Raw genomic sequence first — 20,283 nt, 5'->3', positions numbered from 1 at the left:
TATATTTATTGATATATATTTTTGACTTTTTTTGATATAGTTCGACAACAGCAAACCGACAATAACATTATATTTAGATTGCTATATGTATGCAATTGAAAATGTATTATTATTATTATTAGTTTAAAATTTATGTATATACCCTGAACGAAACTAATAATGAAAAGTGACAGGTAGATATTTATGATCAATAAATATTTATCAAATATTTATTGATCAAATGTACCAACCTATGTTAACAGCAAGTTGATGTTCAATTTGTTGCAGTACGAGATCAATTTGTTTCAGAAGTGCTTCGAATTGTTCGGGAGTTCCTAATTTTGCTCTCATCCGCTCCTGCGCTTCAGCCTTTTTCAATAATAAGGAGGATTCCTGCTCATCCACGTTTCGTGCGCGCTCTCGCAAGGCGCTGCTTGAATTACGAGCAGCGTCTATAATTCACAATATTCTCTTAACAATTGTTTAATAAATGCTAAATATGTAATCATTAACTGTACTAGACATTATTTATTCAAAATTAAGAATATTATCAGCAATGGCCAAGATTAATGTCATTTCGTTTTGATACTCTTATTGGACCAAGGGTACTGAAACTTTTGAATAAAGGTGTAAAAATTTGTACTGGTTATTTTGACAAAATAAGTACAAAACCCATAGTCTGGGTTTGTCTTGCTCACCATCATCATCTACCAGTTGTTTGAAAATGCAAAAAACGAAAATTGAACTTGTTCTCGTGAGTTTTTATACGATTTTATTTTTTACAGAGAATTTTAAAAATCAGATTGCTAGACGATTTCAAGCTGCACAAGCACCTTCCAGGCGAGTCTAAAGGTTCGCTTTTATGAGGAAGATATATATGCATTAAAAAACTTGGTCCTATAAGGTTAAAATTTACATATGTGTTTGTCTAAGCGACTTTAAAAAGGTATGTGCAATATGCCTGACGATTCTGTCCAGCCTAAGCCCTTATCAGGCGCGAGGTCAAAGATGTTATGGTGCGATCGGAAATTATATAAATGAAAAGATGAAATAACAAGATTTCTTGATTTTTAATCAAGGAATTCATTTTCACCTAATGATGTGAGATTTTAGCTATATAGAAATGTAAAAAAAACAATTATTATATATGCCATAAAATTATTATAATTAAAAATGTAGAAAATTTAATACTTTTATATTAAAAAAAATGAGACAAGAAAATTTTATATCAATAAAGAAACGTTTCAATAAAAAAAGTTTCTTGAAAGAAACAGTTTACAATGAAACTCAAGTATGCAGGATGCAATTTTTAAGAAATGAACCATGTAGAATTTTGTACTAAGCAATCATGGATGAGAACACAGATTTTAAAATTCGTGATTTATAGGCGCGTCGGAGTAGTCGTAAAAAATTTGGGAATTTTGTATTGTCATATATATATATATATATATATATATATATATATATAATATATTTTGTATTGTCATATATATATATATATATATATATAAATATATATATATATATATATGTATATATATATTTATAAATATATATACAAAATATTCTATTTTTTTTAAGCTATATGTAACAGACTTAAGGGGGTCTTCCTATGTGATGGGTTGAAAAAATCGATTTTTTTTGTCATAAATTGCACCCTTAACATGTCTAGAAAACGGTAGTAAAGCGATTTCAGAAAATTCGAAGTCGTTTTAAAGATACAGCAGGTAAAAGAAAGAGCGGTTCGGAGCGCTGAGTTGGCAGTTGAAACTTTAAACGCGTTTTTCTCAAAACTGTGTTTTTCAAACTTTCCTCCATTGTATCTCAGAAACGGCTGGACCGAATTACTTGAAATTTACAGGGCACACTCAATATAAAATTTTCAAAACTTCGATTTTTTTATAGCAAAAAATAAAAAAAACGCCTAATTTGCAACTTTTATTTCAAATGTCTATCAAAAATCAATTTTTTTATATTCATTTGATTATAGGTCATTCCGTGCTTTTAAGCCTACAAATTAAAACGCCGTTTATTTTTTTTTTTCAGATAAGCCGATCAGCCGGAATCGTGGAGGAAGTGGGAGCTTTTTTTCGAGGCGGGGGTGTTCAGAGCGCTGTAACTCTAGTTTGACTGAATATTTTAGCTGAAATTTTATATTTATACTGTCCAAATATGTGTTAATAAATGATAAAAAAACTTGAAGCTCTAAATATTTACTGGCCGTAGAAAAAAATCCTAAAATATCCCTAAAAAACAGGCCGTCACATAGGAAGACCCCCTTAAGCTATCTATCTTTTTGTAACAGAACAAATTTTTATTTTCAAAGTAACGTAAAGTACATTTAAGGCAAGAAAGCTAATATCACAGACATAATAATAGCGAATTTTCAATATGATGTATAAAATTCAACCTTTCAAATGCGATTTAACGTTGCGAGTCAACCATATATCTTATTACGTATATTTTTAATTTTAAAAAACCGCAAAAAATTTATGCTGTTTATTGCTTTAATTTAAGCATTTTAAATTAAAGATAATGGACTTAAGTCACTTTCAAAATGAATGACTTATGTAAAATATGCATATAATAAATGCAGACATGAATTCTAAGAAAGGCCGACATAAACTATACCTGGAGTGTTTTAAAATGAGGTGCGAAAGACGAAAGATTAAGTGGACAAATCGAATGAAGAAATTCTGATAAGAGAGGACAAAGGAAAGACTCTACTGAGTACGATCTTGAAAGGAAAAGGAAACTGGATCGGACCCATTCTGTAAAAAGAGTGCCTCCTACACGACTTAGTCAAAGGTAAAATAGAAAAACTGAGAGGAATGAGAAAAAAAGAATGCAGATGATTGACGACTTACGCGAAGAGATAAAAAACAGGGAACTGAAAGCCGAAGCGCAAGATCAGGAAGCATGGAAGCAGAATTTTGGGAAGAAAAATACATAAAAAATGTATAAAAAGGGGGAATACTGTTAATAGGAATGGTAGGCGAGGAAGAGACAGGGAATCATTGATGGTTGCTTTCACATCTTGGACCTGCCTTCGGGTATTATGCATATTTCTTATAGACTGGACGCATAAAGTACATGTTTTGCAAGATATCTATTTTTAAAATTTAGTATCTAATTGAAATATGAAAATATGTTAATATATGTTGCTTTACTGTTCTTACCATCTAAGTCTAGCATGAACTTATTCCAATGTATAATAATAATGTAATTATTAAGTAAAAATATATTTTGTTATCAAAATATGCTCAAAACTTACTTAGAAGTAAATCTCTCACTCGCTCATTAAATGGAGGTTTGGCGTCTATAATATAATCTCTATGTAAAAAGGAAGCCATAGTCACAGCTCCTACTGGGACTAAATCGATTAAATGGCGAAAATGTTGAATTGTTTCATATGCTTCTGAATCCTTTGGTAAAAGAGTCTGAATTTTATCTAAAATACAATCAAATAAAATCAATTACACTTATGCGTTATCTTCATCAGATATTTGGATTATTGAACCGTTTAAAAATTCGATCTTTTCCAATTTGATCTTTTCCAATTTTTCTACCTTTTCCTGCACCAATATTTTCAAGCTGATTTAAAATTCTCACTGACCCAGAAGTCACTTGTCCTTTATAAACTAAAATCGGGACTTCTCCTTTAGGACTAAGTTTTAAAAACCATGGTTTGTACTGATCACCACGAGCCATATCCACAGGTTTTGATACAAATGGTAGCCCTTTTTCATGAAGGGCTAGAAGAACCTGTTTAATTGAATAATAGTTAATGTATATTAATGCCAAAATATATGTACTTTATTATTAAAAATGTGCACATAAAGATATAGACGATTATTTACTCCAATAATATTAAAAATAAAACACCGAATTAAAATTTTGTCTTAAGGTAAGTTACATGAACTTTCTGTATGTACAAATAATCGACTTCTCAATGAGTATTAATATTCAGCAGCTTTTAAAATTGTGACGATAAAATTTTCAACTTTTGATTACGAAAATAATATTTATTTCCGAAACTTTACCGATTTATTATAATTAAAGTATATGGTAGCATCAAAATATTTTAGGATATTCGTTTGAACCATGAACACTATCACTATGCATAATTTTATTAAAATCGTGAACGATTAGTTGCGAAAAAACGACTCAGCCTATTATTACAAAAACTAATCAATATTATTCCGAACTAACATTTCTTGAGGACCATCCTATTTTTCAAAATTGGTTCAAGATTTTGGCAAAATTGTTGAATAAAATTATAACACTTAACAGCCATTTTTAATTTGGATTGGAATAATGGGCAAGCTTATATTATACTATCTTTGTTTGTTTTCGCGAAAAATACGATTTGCTAATTTTATGTATTTTGACGTTTACAGTCATTCTGAATTGATTGAGACCAAATTTGGAAAAAGTATGTGTATGCGTATATGAAGCGATTTTTAACTTTTCGTCGACTTTTTCTCCAATATGGCCAAACCGATTCCAAAAATTTTAAAGCATTTTTATGAAACTTGATAAGTACTCGCGTTGGTTAGTTATTTGGTAGAATTGGGAATTGGCTAAGCCGTTTTTTACGCGTTCACATTTTAATCAAAGCGTTTAAAAGCGTTCACATTTTAATCAAAAACCATACATCGATTTTAAAAATTTATTGTAAATTGCCCTGATTAGTTTTTGACAAAACCTGATTAGTTTTGGTCAGGCCGTGTCTTCGTTATTGATTGTTAAAAACTTTTTTTTGACGATTCTAATGAAACTCTATATGGCAATAGAGTACCTGGTCTTAACTAACATTCTTAAATATCATAGTCATACAAAATATAAACATTAATGACAATTTGTTTTTTTAGAAAATACTCTTCATATGTATTATTTAATTTATTATTTAAGTGTTCGATTTTGAATAACGTGTAATCAAAAATATACTTCAAAATTGATGAATAATCTGCTATAGTTTCTCACATTATGACGCTCTTCAGCTACTAGATATAAAGTATAAAAAGGTGCTTAAAGGTCCGCAGGATAAAAAATTCACGATCGATATCTCAAAAGCAAGTAAAGTTAAAAAATGTTTAATAAAACAATTTGAAAGTAGAGGGAAAAGATGTATGATAAGCCATCACCTTGGTTCTTTCGTGGTTGATATCGCGAGATAAATGGCAAATTTTGAAAATCCATAACAAAAAAAAAAATTTTAGTTTCTTTGGTTGTGAGCTCTGTTGTTTTAGTTTACGAAACCTATAGTTTTTCAGTCTACGTTATTCAAATGTTTTATAAAATGTATTGTTATTTTTAAGTTAGATTCAACAGTTTTTTTATATATATGACTTTTAGGCAAGCTTAAACGTTGTTGGGGTTAAAAGAACCATCTGAGCCTTTATTCTGTCAAAGGTGTTAATAAGAAGAAAATAGTAGATAAATAAGTAAATTAAGTTAAAAAATCAAGTTTACAAGAAATAAATTAAATATATTATTATATTAATCTCATTTATCTCATAGGCGTATAAAATAAAATAAAATAAAATAAAATAAATAAAAATGAATTTGTCTACATTTTTCCTGAAAATTCTATTTCGTGTCTTATGACGTACCAAGCTATTCGTAATGTTATTATTAATTTAATTATTTAATTAAATTATAATCAATTTTATAACATACTTTTATTATTAGGCTTAAGATTGTTTATATTATTGTATTTTTTTTATTTAAACAAAACTAATTATGTATCGGCATTAATACAAATATAAATATAAATATAGTACTCTACATGTAATGACCATCATCTAATGAGCGGTAACCCACATTCTACGCACCTCAACATGTGATGACCACAAATCACATGATGAAAACCCGTTCAATAACAATTGCAAAGATAATTTTTATCAATTACATTTTACCTTTTGAGAATAATAACTATATCTGTGATGATATAGTATCAATTCATCACTGGATAGTTGATCTTGCGCTGACATGTTGAATTTAATTCAAATAATTTGGAAAACAGTCAATATTTTGAAACAAAACTCACTGATACTATTGTCATTAGTAGTGATTTATTGATGCAAGGAGACTGAAGTTAGGTGTGTTTTCGGGAAAAGCGTATTAGTTTTAAACAGATTTATTGTAGTGGCTCTGGCAGGGGAAATATTAAAATAACAAGACAACCTCGGACGTGCACCTATGTGTTCCAAAATACTTCTGATAAACTATAAAAATTATAATATAATATATATATATATATATATATATATATATATATATATATAAATTTTTAGACGGTGAAAGATAATAAGCATAAATAATGTATTTTTTCAGGCAACCATCCAATTATTAAGGAGACAAAAAAATCAAAATTACGTTTAAAACTTTTTTTTAATAAGCTTCCATAAGTTTTAGGAGTTTAATTTGATATTAAATTTGACTTTTCTTAGGTGGCAATTACAAAATATAAAATTAATATGAAAAATTTTGTATAAATTTATGTTTATGTACCCATAAATACAAGTATAGAGCATAATGTTACCCATTATTGACATATTATTAACATTTTATATTATTGTAATTAATATTTTCTGTTGATTGTTTCATCAATTTTTAAATATTTATTATACATCCAGTTGTTTAAAGTAGAAGTAAAATTGATTATGTTTGAAACATTTATTTACTTCCATAAGTTTTAAGTGCCAATTTGACTCATCTTCAGTGGACAACAAAATATAATATAAAATTAATATAAATATTTTTGTGTAAATTCATGTTATCCATTGACATATTAACATTTTATATTATTGTAGTTAATATTATCGATTATTCTATGAATTTTTAAATATTCATTATATTTATTCAGTTGTTAAAAATATATCGAAATTAAAGTTTATTTTATATCAACGTATTATAATTTCCATCAGTTTTGAGTCCCAATTTGATTCTCCTTCTTCAGGCAATTACAGAATACAAAATTAATATCATAATTCATTTAATCCATTTATAGTTTTATTATTTTTTTAATTGTATTCTGTAGTTTCTTTAACTTTTCATTTTATTGTAATTAATATATTTTGTTGATTGTTCTAAAAATGTTCAAATATTTAGTATAAGTCCAGTTATTAAAAATAAAACTTTTAAATCATTTTTTGATAAATTTTCACACATTTTAAATCAGAAATATTTGATTCTTATGTACTGAACAACAGCAAAATATTGGTTGATTGTTCTTTTTAAATATTTATAATTCGTCCAGTTATTAAAAAAACAAATTATGTTTAAAACATTTTTTTTATGAACTTCAACAAGTTTTAAGTCCAAATTTAATTTAAAATTGGCATTTTTCACTGGACAACTTCAAAATATAATATAAAATTAATATTATATATTTATCCATTGTTAGTTTTACAATTTTTCTAACTGTTTTCTGCAATTTTCTTAACTTTTTATCTTATTTGTAATTAATATTTTTTGTTCCCACACAGCACATGGTTGACATATGGTCAACCTATGGTCGTCACAATGGGCTGTGGGGTTAACCTACGGTCAACCCACTGGTACCATATATGAACATAGGTGGACCCATGGCGACACATATGTCAGAGCCCTGATTTGACCCATGGTCAACCCGACGGGTTCAATACGGGTATGCTATGGGGCTGGAATGGTATTATCAATTGATTCTTCTATATATTTTAAATATTTATTACACATCGAGTTATTAAAATTGAACCTAAAATATTCTTGATTTTTTTTTTGATAACTTCCATACTGTTTTATAACTTTTTCATATATGACTGTTTCATAATTTTTTAAACATTGTTTTTTTTTCTTAGTTGCCCACTGAAAAAGGCTCAAATTGGGACTCGGAAACGAAATAAATATATGCACGTACAATGTTAAAAACCTTTTTTATAATATTAATTATTAACAATAAATATGGAATAGTTATAACCATGTGCGTTATCCTGTGCGTTATGTTAACTATAAAATTTGAATTACGGCAGATAGATTTTCCGTTACATTTTAAACTTACCGCGAAAATCTTTACTTATGATGACAGTCATAGATAAAAGAAGAGTATGACAGTATTCGAAGAAGATGACAGTATTCGAATTTCGATTCTGTCATTTTTAAAAATCTTTAGGTTAAGGTTGTATAACCTAAAATATAAATATATATTTATTTTACAGAAACAGATTATTAATAATATGTTAGATGATAGTTTCAAATTAATTAAACAAGGAGCCGAAGGAAGAATTTATCATGGTATATACTTAGGAAATCATGTATTAGTCAAGGAAAGGTTTAAAAAATCCTACAGACATCCAGATTTAGACGATATATTAACTAAGGAAAGAATGAAATCTGAGGCAAAATTAATTGTTCGATCGAAATCAGCTGGAATTAGAACACCTGCTATTTACATGGTCGATTTTGAAAGACGCATTATTATAATGCAATATTTCGAACAAAATATCACATTGAAAGAATATATATCTAAATACTGTAAGGATAATGCACAAGAACTACAAGCACTAGGTAATTCAATAAATTTCACAATTTTGTATTAATCATAATACTTAACTCTTTTTATCATCATCTCCATTATTTTCTGTACTAAGATGCTAGTCGGTTAGTTTGTCTTCTTTGCGTCACTCTAAAAATATGCTCAAGACAGTTTATATTTCTTCCCAACAAAATTCTAATTTCACCAAATATTTATTAATTCACAAACTCTGAATCTAAAAAACAAAGTTTCAGTGAAGCATCTTATAATTTAAGCATCAAACATGCCATTAAATTTACTTTCTTAGTGTGTTATATTGAGTAATTAGAATTTAAATTTAAATCATCCCATCTTGTGCTATGTTTTAGGAAACCAAATTGGCGCATTGGTTGCAAAACTTCATGTAGCAAATATCATTCATGGTGATCTTACGAGCTCTAATATTCTTCTTGTGCCGAGTAATCCAGAATTGAAAGACTGGTCTGATAACATTTCTTTAAAAAATTCAAATTTAATACTGATTGATTTTGGATTATCTCATATTGATACATCTTCAGAAGATAAAGGAGTAGATTTATATGTTCTGGAAAGGGCATTACTGAGTACTCATAGTGATGTTGGTGAAATTCTGAGGAATAATATTCTACAATCATACAGAAAATCTTCCAACAAAGCAGCTGCTGCTAGTGTTTTAGAAAAGTATGAAGAAGTAAGAGCAAGAGGTAGAAAACGAACAATGGTTGGATAATTTTATTTATTTAAAATAACTTAAATTCTATTTTTTTTTAATTTTACCTTGTTAAAAAAATATTGCAAATATTTAATTTAGAATATTAAGGTATTAAAGATAAAAAAAATATTTAGAATATTTAGATTATTAAGTTTCATAAGACTTAATAAATTACTGAATACATAATATTAGCTCTGCACACATTTAAATGAGAGCTGTTTCATGTTTAATTATGAAAAAACGTACAATCATGAATAAACCATAAGAAAAAACAATTTAGTTTCAATTGTAATTAAATATAAAATTAGGCCTCATTTTTCCAAATGGTTTATTATACAAAATTATAGAATAGCTGATGCAGCTTATATACAATTATAGAGTAGCTATATTTATATATTACCACCATGAGAGAATTCAGTATTTCTCACATTGCTAGAATTGTTAGTTCATATATCCAATATACCCAAGCAGTTTATAAAATCCAAAATTAGAGTAAAATATTTAAAATTCCAATTAAAGTCGTGATGGCATACCACCTGCAGCCACTAATGTTTCACCTGTAATATAACTAGCATCGTCTGACACCAGAAAAGCAACTACTCCAGACATCTCTGATGGATCTGCGAGTCTGTAAAATTACTATATAGATGTATCCACTCTACCAAATCATATAATTTTCTGAAAGATTTTAAAAATACCTTCTCATAGGAACATTCATCAAAGCTGCTTCTTTTGCAGTTTCACTCTCATGTAACTAAAGAAAGTAGTGTTACACAAATTCTATTTTTTTTTTTAATAAATATCTAAATACTTACAGCACTGGAAAATTTAGTCTTTACAATGCCAGGAGCAATACAATTTACACGAATGTTTTCTGAAGCAAGATCATGACTAGCAGCTTTAGTTAAACCAAACAGAGCAGTTTTACTCACAGAATATGCACCCAAAATCTATAATATACTTTTTAATTTATTGTTTATAATAAGCTTTCTTAGATTCATCTTGATTGAATGTCTTACTGGAAATGGTTGAAGACCAGCAATTGAAGATACAAATACAATGCTACCACCTCCTCTCTTTCGAAGATATGGTAAGACTTCTTTAGCTAGCAAGAATGATGATTTTACATTCACATCAAATATTTTATCCCAAGATTGTTCATCGCACTAAAAATTTATGAACATAATGTTTATAACCACCAATAATTATTTAAAGACAATGAGGCGAAGTGCCAACTGATCATCAAATCAAGCCTCTTATTACGGTATCATTTTATAAACAACTCTTACTTGCAATACATGCCCAACTGTTGGATTAACAGCAGCATTAGAAACTAATATATCAATACCCCCATATTTTTGTACTGCTTGATCGTAAAGTGCTTTTCTATCTTCTGCTTTTGAAACATGACAAACTACACCATGTGCATCAAGACCTTCCTTTAACAAAGTAGATACAGCCGATTCTACATTTTTAGATTTGCGACTACTCACTACTACTTTAGCTCCTTCAACTCCTAAACGCTTTGCTATTGCAAATCCTATCCTATAATATATATATATATATATATATATATATATATATATATATATATATATATATATATATATATAAATGATTTATGGAAGAAAATTATCTATATAAATACCCATCAGTAGAAGCAGTTACAACTGCTACCTTTCCAGTTAACCTGTTGCAGTAAACTTTATTACTTGTTGAGTGCATTGTTCTAGATATATTGAAAATCGCATTTAGAAGTTTCATTGAATGAAAGTATATAAATTGAAATAACTTGAACGTTAATTTTCTTCAGTACGACAATTTGTATCTTTGGCTTAATGTTCTAACTGGATATGCATTTACTGATCAAATATACAATTTTGGAATTAATCAATCGGCTTTATAAGAATGAATTTGCAAAACAATTTATTTTGAAAGGTACTTTGGACTTCACACTTATAATTATCGATATCAGCGTTTCAGTGTAAATCTAACCTAAAATTAAACATTCATAAATAAGCGTATAAAACTTAAATAAACAATATGAGAATGGATATAAGATATTAATGATCTAAAGACTCTTTTGTTTGTTTATTTTTTTGTTGCTGCATCAAACTTAACTAGTTGTAAGTGGCATTATGCCTTAAGGCAGGGGTCGGTAACCTGATTGCCTTTAAGTGCGCAATACTAAATATGAAAATTACCTAGGGCGGATATGTATAAAATTAAAAAAAAAATAAAAGATTTTTTTTAACTTTATTTTTTAGTATCATATATATTACATAGATTTAGTAATACCTAATTATAAATACAATATAATTTATAAATACATATAATTTAGTGTGAAACTTATTGTGTGTCCGTGTTTTCATCTATTTGTTATAATCGGGAACATATTTACTTTAGAGTCCCCAATCCTATAATCCATTAGCCAAAACCACTCAAGTATTTTACCTGCTCAGCCACCTCACTTCGGCATGTGAAAGAAGATCTGTGAACTGAGCTTCCTCATTTGCTAATTCTGCCTCCAAATTCTCCGCAATTACTTCAATTCTTCTGGTGACAGTTCGTGCTGATAATTGTAATGTGTTTATAGCCGAAACTATTTCTTTTTTATTTTTAAATTCTTTGTAAAGTGAATCTGCCGCTTCTAGCATGGATTATTTTACTTATTCGTCATCTGTAAATGTTTTTTTATTCTTAGCTAGCAAATGCGCTATTTTATATGTTGCAATCGTAGCTCCTTTATGTTGTTGCAGCGGTTTAGTAAAAAACTTTGCTGTTTAGTCATTGAAAATTTTAAGGAATTTTTTAACTTTCCTTAGGGTAAGTTATTGTAATGGGCCGAAAATCAAAATTGAAAATTTTTACATTTCTCGACGTTTTGAAGGTTTCTGAACGTTTTGGCATACCTCAGAAAAAATGGATGTGTGTGTGTATCTATGTATGGATACAAATTTCCAGTCACGTTTTCGGGCGCACGGATAACTGATTTGAATGGTTCAAAAAACATTCAATTCCTATTGATAGGGAGAAGAGCTGATTAGTTTTTGGCAAAGGCAGGTCCAGCCGTTTCGGAGATACGGAGCAAAAAGTGCAGAAAATAAAAATCGACTTTTTGAGAGATCTAAAAACATTCAATTAGTAATGATTGGGACAAGTGTTTATTAGTTAAATGGCCCAGCCATTTCGAAGATACGGAGCTAAATATGTAAAAAATGGCAGTTTTTCAAAGAACTAAGCATCTGATTTAAATGATTCAAAGAACTTTCTACTTGTGTTAACAAAATAATTGATTTTGGAGAAAAAATTTCTTTTTTTAACTTTTTTTTTTCAAAAAAAAATTTTTTGTATATCGAAAATAATTCAGATTTTATTTTTAATTCTGACTAAAGTTCTAATATACTTTAAACAAATAATTTCAACTTTGCAATTCAGTTTATATAATTCTTATAAATATTAGACAATGTTACAATATTAATAATAATCTATTTGAAAACATGCAGTATTCCTCGAACATTTCGTTACGGTACGGGAAGTTCCGGCAATTTGCCTTTTGCCTTTTTCCGCCCACTAGTTTTCTTCTAATTTTTTGATTGTATTGGATATATCCAATAGTATACTACTATTCCAATAGTATACTAGAATACTATAGTATCACTATCAAAATTGAATGGACGGTTTTAAAATGTCGTTCAATATTACTTTTCTTTAGAGTCGCAACACCCTTATTACACAACAAACAAATATACTTCCCTTTATTATCAACAAAACAATATAGATGTTTTCATTAATCGTTAAAATAATATGTTTTTATTCTTTTACATTCATGATTAATTTGAAATTACTGATAGTTTCAAAAACACTGTCACTGGACTCCGTGGTGAACCATGTGACAAAATATTTCGCACGAACTATGAACACGGGGTATTCTAATATTGTCTAGGATGCCATCCTCAAAAATAGCACACGTTCTTAGACAAGATCTAGCAAGCCGATAATAAGCGGCGTTTTATGTTTCACTATCGACCACGTGCTTCTTTGCCGCCAGAGCAATAAAGGACTAGAACAGGAGTTGTGGATGTAAACCGCCATGGCTATCATACTTTTACATTAGCCGAGGGCGCATTCAAAGTTGATCGGGAAAAAAAGAAATAAGAAAGTAAAAATAAAATGTGGGTTAGGGAATGGATTGCCAACAGAGAAGAAGAGGGAGTTCATGCAGAGTTGTTAAAAGAACTCAAATACCATGACGTAACTTCTTATGAAAATTTTATAAGAATGACCCAAAAGGATTTTCAGCATTTGCTGGAACGAATTGCTCCAAGAATTGCAAGACAAGATACTCATCAAAGAAAATCAATTATACCGTCGGAGCGGTTAACACTGACTTTGAGATTTCTTGCTACTGGTTAAGTGGTATAAAACAATTATTTAAAATAATTCAAAAACATTTTTTGTACTATTTATTTATAAAAATTGTACCAATATTCATTGTAAATAAATTATATTATAGGTGACAGTTATCAGTCATTAAGCTATTTGTTTCGGATTCCGCCAACAACTATTTCTCGTATTGTTCCGGAGGTGTGCTCGATGAACCGGAGTACTCGCTCAAATTACTTGGAGAGAGCATAGAGTGTGTACTGGGGAAGGATACTTCTCGCATGTCGTCTTCCTCATTTGCGTCTAAAATAGCTCTCTGAATCTTGCGTTTTAATTTTTTTCGGATATCTTCAGAGCGTATTCCTTTCAACTCTGCAGTAACAAACTCTCCAAATACGTCCAATTGATCTTTCGGAGCTCGTAAACAAGTTAAAGCTTCATTCAGCAACCCATCATTCTTTTTAACTGAATCGGGTGCTCGTTTTGTTTTTTTTATGAGGTTTTGTAACAGAAGTCAGCCCAGACCCTCCTGAGCCTGAAGGATGATTGTCTACTTCCTGCGGCGTCTGTGCGTAATCTGAATTATCTTTTATTTCCTCATCATGGTCCTAGAAAAAATTAAAACAATAAATGAAAATTAAATGTTTTTGTTCTCGTTTTTACAGATTCCTTGTACATCAGAGGAGTGGGAAAATGAAGCACAGCGATTTGGTGTTACCTGGAACTACCCAAATCGCATAGGAGCTATTGGTGGAAAACATGTGGTAATGAAGGCACCAGAAGATTCAGGAAGTTTATATTATAATTACAAGGGGACACATAGTATTGCATTAATGGCTCTAGTTATTAATGCTGATTATAAATTTATATAAGTATCCTACAATAAAAATTTTAAATCACAATATGAATTAACTTTATTTTACTTACCAGCACATCTGTATTAATAACATCATCGGGGGCACTGCCAACACAGCCAATTGAATCCTCTGTTGATTTTGTCTGGATATTCATAAACTTGACAGCCTCAAAAAACTCCCACTTCGGTTTATACCTTTCATTTGCACCCTGACCAGTTTTTAACTTTTTCATTTTTCTCAAATGTTCATTTAACTGGCATCTCAAATTATGAATTTTGTCCTTTACTGTTTTAACACCCAAATTTAAAAACGTTGCTATTGTTTCCAAAGATTTATATTTCAGGTTTCGATTCCTATACTCCTTCAACCGGACATTCCACAATTATGGGCGAGCCTCTACCAATTCAATTAATTGATACACTTTATTTTTTTCCCAAACAAACTTTTCGCACTGTTCTTCATCACATAATGCTTCCATTTTCCAAAATCAAAAAAACAACTTTTCTTGGAAATACAAATAAACAAACCATCAATGCAAAGCAAAACAAAAAAACTCTACGTATAGTACAAAAAAATATCCAACAAGTTGAATAATGCTAGAGGTAATAGCTAGAGCGTGGAAGTTGTGCAGAGACCCTGTGTACACTGAATATCATTTGTCTCTCGCTAGAGTGCTCTAGTACAAGGAAGAGCAACCCGCGGCCCGCCGGATGTTTTTCTGCGGCCGCCGAGCGTTTCTCAACTACAGACTATTTTTCTAGATATTTTATAAAATACGGCTGTAAAGGCTGATTTTGTTGTCAGTCAAATACTGGTAAAAACTGTTGTTCGCAAAAATTTTCAGCATTTCCTGATAAAACAAATATTAACTTAAATATTAGTTTAACAATATTGCAAGAAAAATTGAGAACTTGTCCGAGAACATAGCAATAACGCATTTCCAAATTTAAAATAATTAAATAAGTATGTTTTATAAAGTCGCGAGGGTTAAATTCTTGAACAATTTAAAGCCTGTATATGGCGATAATTATAGTACTTTCGTCATTTTGACATTGAAGAATAATATCTTCTGCATCATCTTGTGTTTCACTTTCCATGTTTAGAAAAAGGAAATGTGAACAAATTTTAATTGTGATTCCAAATGTTCAAAGCTAGCAACAAAGCTGTTTTCTTGTCAGCTCTGAGAAATTTTTGCGTTTGATGAAAAAAACGCAAAGAAATTTATGTAAATTCTTTTTTTAGAAGTAGGTATGTATGCGAACAATTGCACAGGTCCACAAAAAAAAAGTCGATGGAAAATAATTCATTCATTTAGAAAAATTTATAGATTGATTGTGCCAGTTTTTATATATTTTGCGTCCCAATTTTGACTATAGATCTATAGTAAAGTAAATAAAATAAAGTAAATCTAGATTTATCTTCAGAAGTAAATGGTACATTGTAAAACATACACACCCAATCTAGACAACTTTTTTCGTGGATCTGTGGTAATTTCGATCCATCCACCGATTAAAATTGAGTGAAACATATCAAAGCTGCATACACGTTGCTACTTTCCGCATTAAAAAAGTTAAAGAACAAGGTTTAAAAAAACGGCTGATATCGATCAGCTTATATAAAAAAGCAGTGCCAAATTTTTCATTAAAGTTTTCAAGAAAATTAGTTTTTCTGTTCAACTATTATTTGTTTTCATTTTGCATATACACTCGTAATTATATAAAATATATACTTTTTTCATCTTTGTATATTTTGTTCTTTTTTTTTGTTGCAATTTTGTAATTTTGTTGCAATTACATTATTTCCGCGCTCAGTCAATGAATCTTTTTGACCTAATTTTATTTCAGACTTTTGAGTTTATAAAAAATTTTCAATTTTATTCAAATTTATTTTTTATGGGTTGTACAACCGTAACAATTTATTTAAATTTTGTTCTTTATTTTAATTTTTTTAATGCGGAATGGAAAACTACATACAACTCTAAATTTCACTCTCTTATTTCATAATAGTCATTTTAGCACGATAATTGATCAATTAACAATTATCGCCTTTTTTGTGAACGTTTATAATAGATATTCGATCAAGACTTTTCTGAGCTTTTAGAAAAGCTTAAATTTATCCGCTCTATCCGCTGCAACATTTTAAAAACAATTCTTAGATATTGGCAACGAAATGGTTACCTTCGATAAAACTAACTGATTTGCAGGCTTATCCTATTGTACAAATATTTCTCGATGTGCTTAAAAAGTACCTAGTTTTTGAATGCCCTGCAAAAGGAACAATTTTAGCAATAAAAATTTTGAAATTGAATATTAAAATCTGAAGATAAAACTGCTTTTAAAAGAAAATTGGATTTTTTTTGAGTGTTATCATAATTTAGCGTTGCGTTGGGTAATTTATCAATGTAATTTGTGTTAGTTGCCTCTTTCATTTATATACTACATATTTATACAATCAGAATTAGTTAGCCATTTTTTATACTAATGATTTTCTAAAAATATTTCCCGTGGCAAATCGTATCCGGGTCGGCTAGTATATATATAAATTACGTGCGGCCCGCCATGAAATTTTAAAATGGCCCGTGGGTTGAAAAGGTTGCTCGCCCTTGCTCTAGTAGCTGTGTACACGATGGGACTTTACATAGAGCGCCCTATTAGTGCTCTCGCTAGAGCGACTCTAGCCAAAAACTCTACAGTGCACCTTAAACAAACCGCATGACAAACAAACAACAAACTCCTCGAAATGTACATTTAAATGTACATGTAGTAATAATCGACTTGATCCATAAGAAATGAACATATAAATTTATACGTAAACCGAGTTAGTGTAGGGCGTATTATAATGTGAGAAACTATTGCAGATTATTCAATTTTGATTTTTTTTTTTATTACACGGAAAAAATTCTAACACTAAGGCCAAATTATCCAAATTTTAATTATTCAAATTTAAATTATTTATATATATATATATATATATATATATATATATTATATATTTATATATAATTAACTCATATTAAATTTAATATATAGTTAACTATACTTTTCGTAGGACTATAATATTTTAGTATCTTCGTTAAGATAAAGTAGTCTATATATAGCCGATATATCGTCATACAAAGATTCATTAAAATTGTCGAAAAAAGAATTTTTAGCAATCAATTACGAAGAAAGGATTTCGCCGATCTTTGTCAAAACCCAAATAATATCTTTCGAATAGTTTTTTAATTTGAAAATCGGTTCAGAATTTTTGACTAAAATGTGAACGAAAAAATTTGCAATTACACCTAAGTCTGTTTTTACACGGAGATTGGTTCCAGAAGAAGCCGTGTAAAAAAAGAAATTGATCTTATACAAAAATGGGTGATTTGTTCCTAATCTCTAAAACCTATTAAAATTGGTGAAAAACAAGAATTTTTAAGAACAAAAATTAAATTAGTGCTATTCACATTTGCTTAGACCAGTAAAAATTGTTTGTACGCGCTAAAGGGGAATTCACAAATCTTTAAGCTAGTTGTTCGCAAACTATCGATACTATCGATGGTTTCAGACTTTTTTCTTTCATAAATACTTTTTTGTGATATGAACATACTTCGCAAAAATTTAATTTGACAAAAAAAAAATTAGGTACATAAAATTTCAAATCGTGCTAAATGGAATAAATTCGTGTAAAAAAATTAAAAATATTCAATTTTCAAACCGTGTTATATCAAAACCGTGTACAAAAAGACCGTGTAAAAACAGACTTAGGTGTATCTGCTAATTCTAAAGAAACAGCTCAGTCGATCGTATCAAAAATCTAACCAACGCGAGTTCTCATCAAGTTACATCGAATGGTTTTTAAATCTTCGAAATCGGTTCAGCAGTTTTTGAGAAAAGTTCTACGAAAGGGCAAATATCGGTTCACACATACACAAACATACTTTAGTCTCATTCGTCTGAAACGTCGAGAATTTATAAAAATTAGTAAATCAGATTTTCTTCCAAAAACAAACTTCTTCCGACGTTAAAAAAAATTATGAATAAGAACTTAAAATGTAACATTTAGTTGAACTTTGTGTTGACTGCTGTATTTAACGCACTACTTATAGTTATTATGTCTTTGAGATATTTCTCATCAATATGATTATAATATGACTATTGCAGTTCTCATATTTTTGATAAAACATTACTGTAGTATCTATATTGTTAAACATGAATATTGAAGAGAAATAGCAGAAAAAATATTTGTTTTTATAACAAAAATGTTTAAGATGTAAATTTAATAAAAAAAAGCTTAAAATTACATTTGGATGTGCTTTTAATTAGCATATATACATATATATATATATATATATATATATATATACTCGTATATATATATATATATATATATATATATATATATATATATATATATATACATATATATACATACTACAAAATTTACAAAATATGTAAAATACAATATAATTTACAAAAAATGTAAAAAACACACAATTGTAAGATAAAGAATATATTTCAATAAATAGATCTTGATATTAATAGTCTTCATTTTTTTGAAATATTGTATAACCATCTAAATAATTTATTAAATAACAAAAATATATTATAACTATTCCCGTATTAAAAGTACACACACAATGTCTTTTAAAAAGTAATTGTCATGTATAACTCCACCATTTATTTTAATATTATATCTTTCCTTTACTATTGCACATTTAATTCATTTGTACTATTGTTACATTTATCGTCAATGTTTCTTGGTACATATAATGGCATTCCCATAAATTTAGGAATAGCCTTACCATTTGAAGAATTTGTCATCGACGCTTTTCTATTTACCGTAGGCATTTGTTTTTTAATTTGTTGATACTTGAATGCACCATTTCCTGGCATGGATGGTAGCAATTTGGTTTGCGCAAACCAATATCTGTAAGTAAAATACCATACCAAAATAGCCAGACACGCTGCCACAAATTTTTCAATCATTATATGGAAATAAAGCATTGTGGAAACTAACATTACATCCCATAGTACAAGTAACATTGTCATTGATATGAACAATAATCGGATATAAGGTGTTACTTTATTATACGATGTTTTTAAGGTGTAGAGCTCATTATCATTCAAATATCTCAGTGGATTTGAGCTTACTTGAAGTTGTTGCTGCGCTCTGAAATGTTCCTCATTTCTAATATGATCTCTAATACTTTCCCAGCCAATAATCGCTTTAGCTTCTTCCATAAGTATTAAACTGGAATATATAAGTAAAAATGTGTGTCCACTTATATCAAATCCATTCCAAACGTGCCCACTCCTTAAACATGTAGACTTTGTAAGGAAACCTTTTACTTTGCAATATCCATATTGTACTTCAATGTAATTAAAAGATTTGGTAAAAAACAGCCAGAATACAGTGGCTATGCCAAGTCTTAATAAGTGATTCTTCATTATTTGTTTTCTATTACCACAACAATAAGTATATGCGGTTAAGAGTATAAAGGGTACTGTTAGTAACAATGTCCACAGCCAGCCTATTTTAACGAAATATAAGTTAAAAATATTATTAGACCTAGAGAAGTAGGTCCTTGGTATTGAAGCATGATCCGTTATTAAAGAAATAATGAACACTGCTGCTAAGTATATACCAACTTTAAGATTCACATTATAAAATATAACTCTTCTACACTGATGTAATATTATTAAATTTAACACTTCAGACATAGAAGTTGGAGGTGCTGTTGGTTTTGTTCCTTTGGCTTCTGCATTTTCACCAATATTTGGCCGAAAATTCATCCGCGGGCTCGAATGAATTGGTTTCCTCTTAGTAGCCAT

At 29.1% G+C, this 20,283-nt stretch overlaps 2 protein-coding genes and 1 pseudogene across 2 annotated transcripts; 1 reads left to right on the top strand and 2 right to left on the bottom strand.

Annotated features, from left to right (window-relative positions):
- Nucleotides 1–8,192: 8,192 nt before the first annotated feature.
- On the top strand, nt 8,193–9,245 carry LOC113382155 (annotated as a pseudogene).
- Nucleotides 9,246–9,692: 447 nt separating this feature from the next.
- Nucleotides 9,693–10,984, bottom strand: LOC113382154 (dehydrogenase/reductase SDR family member 4-like). Its single transcript, XM_026620702.1, has 6 exons — nt 10,876–10,984; nt 10,517–10,772; nt 10,247–10,393; nt 10,043–10,177; nt 9,926–9,981; nt 9,693–9,855 (listed from the first exon to the last, which is right to left on the bottom strand). Exons 1-6 carry the CDS (start codon nt 10,950–10,952, stop codon nt 9,741–9,743), a joined length of 786 nt encoding a protein of 261 aa, XP_026476487.1. The 5' UTR covers nt 10,953–10,984; the 3' UTR covers nt 9,693–9,740.
- An 8,171-nt stretch (nt 10,985–19,155) lies between these two features.
- LOC113382153 (FIT family protein CG10671-like) lies at nt 19,156–20,283 on the bottom strand. The gene has a single exon (XM_026620701.1). It carries the CDS (start codon nt 20,281–20,283, stop codon nt 19,156–19,158), a length of 1,128 nt encoding a protein of 375 aa, XP_026476486.1.

Source organism: Ctenocephalides felis, unplaced genomic scaffold (assembly GCF_003426905.1).
Source record: "Ctenocephalides felis isolate EL2017-DRISC unplaced genomic scaffold, ASM342690v1 CF-g0.4_SCAFFOLD_03331, whole genome shotgun sequence".
NCBI classification, from domain to species: Eukaryota; Metazoa; Arthropoda; class Insecta; order Siphonaptera; family Pulicidae; genus Ctenocephalides; species Ctenocephalides felis.
Note: the sequence above shows the minus strand (reverse complement) of the source record. Positions and strands in the feature narration are given on the sequence as shown.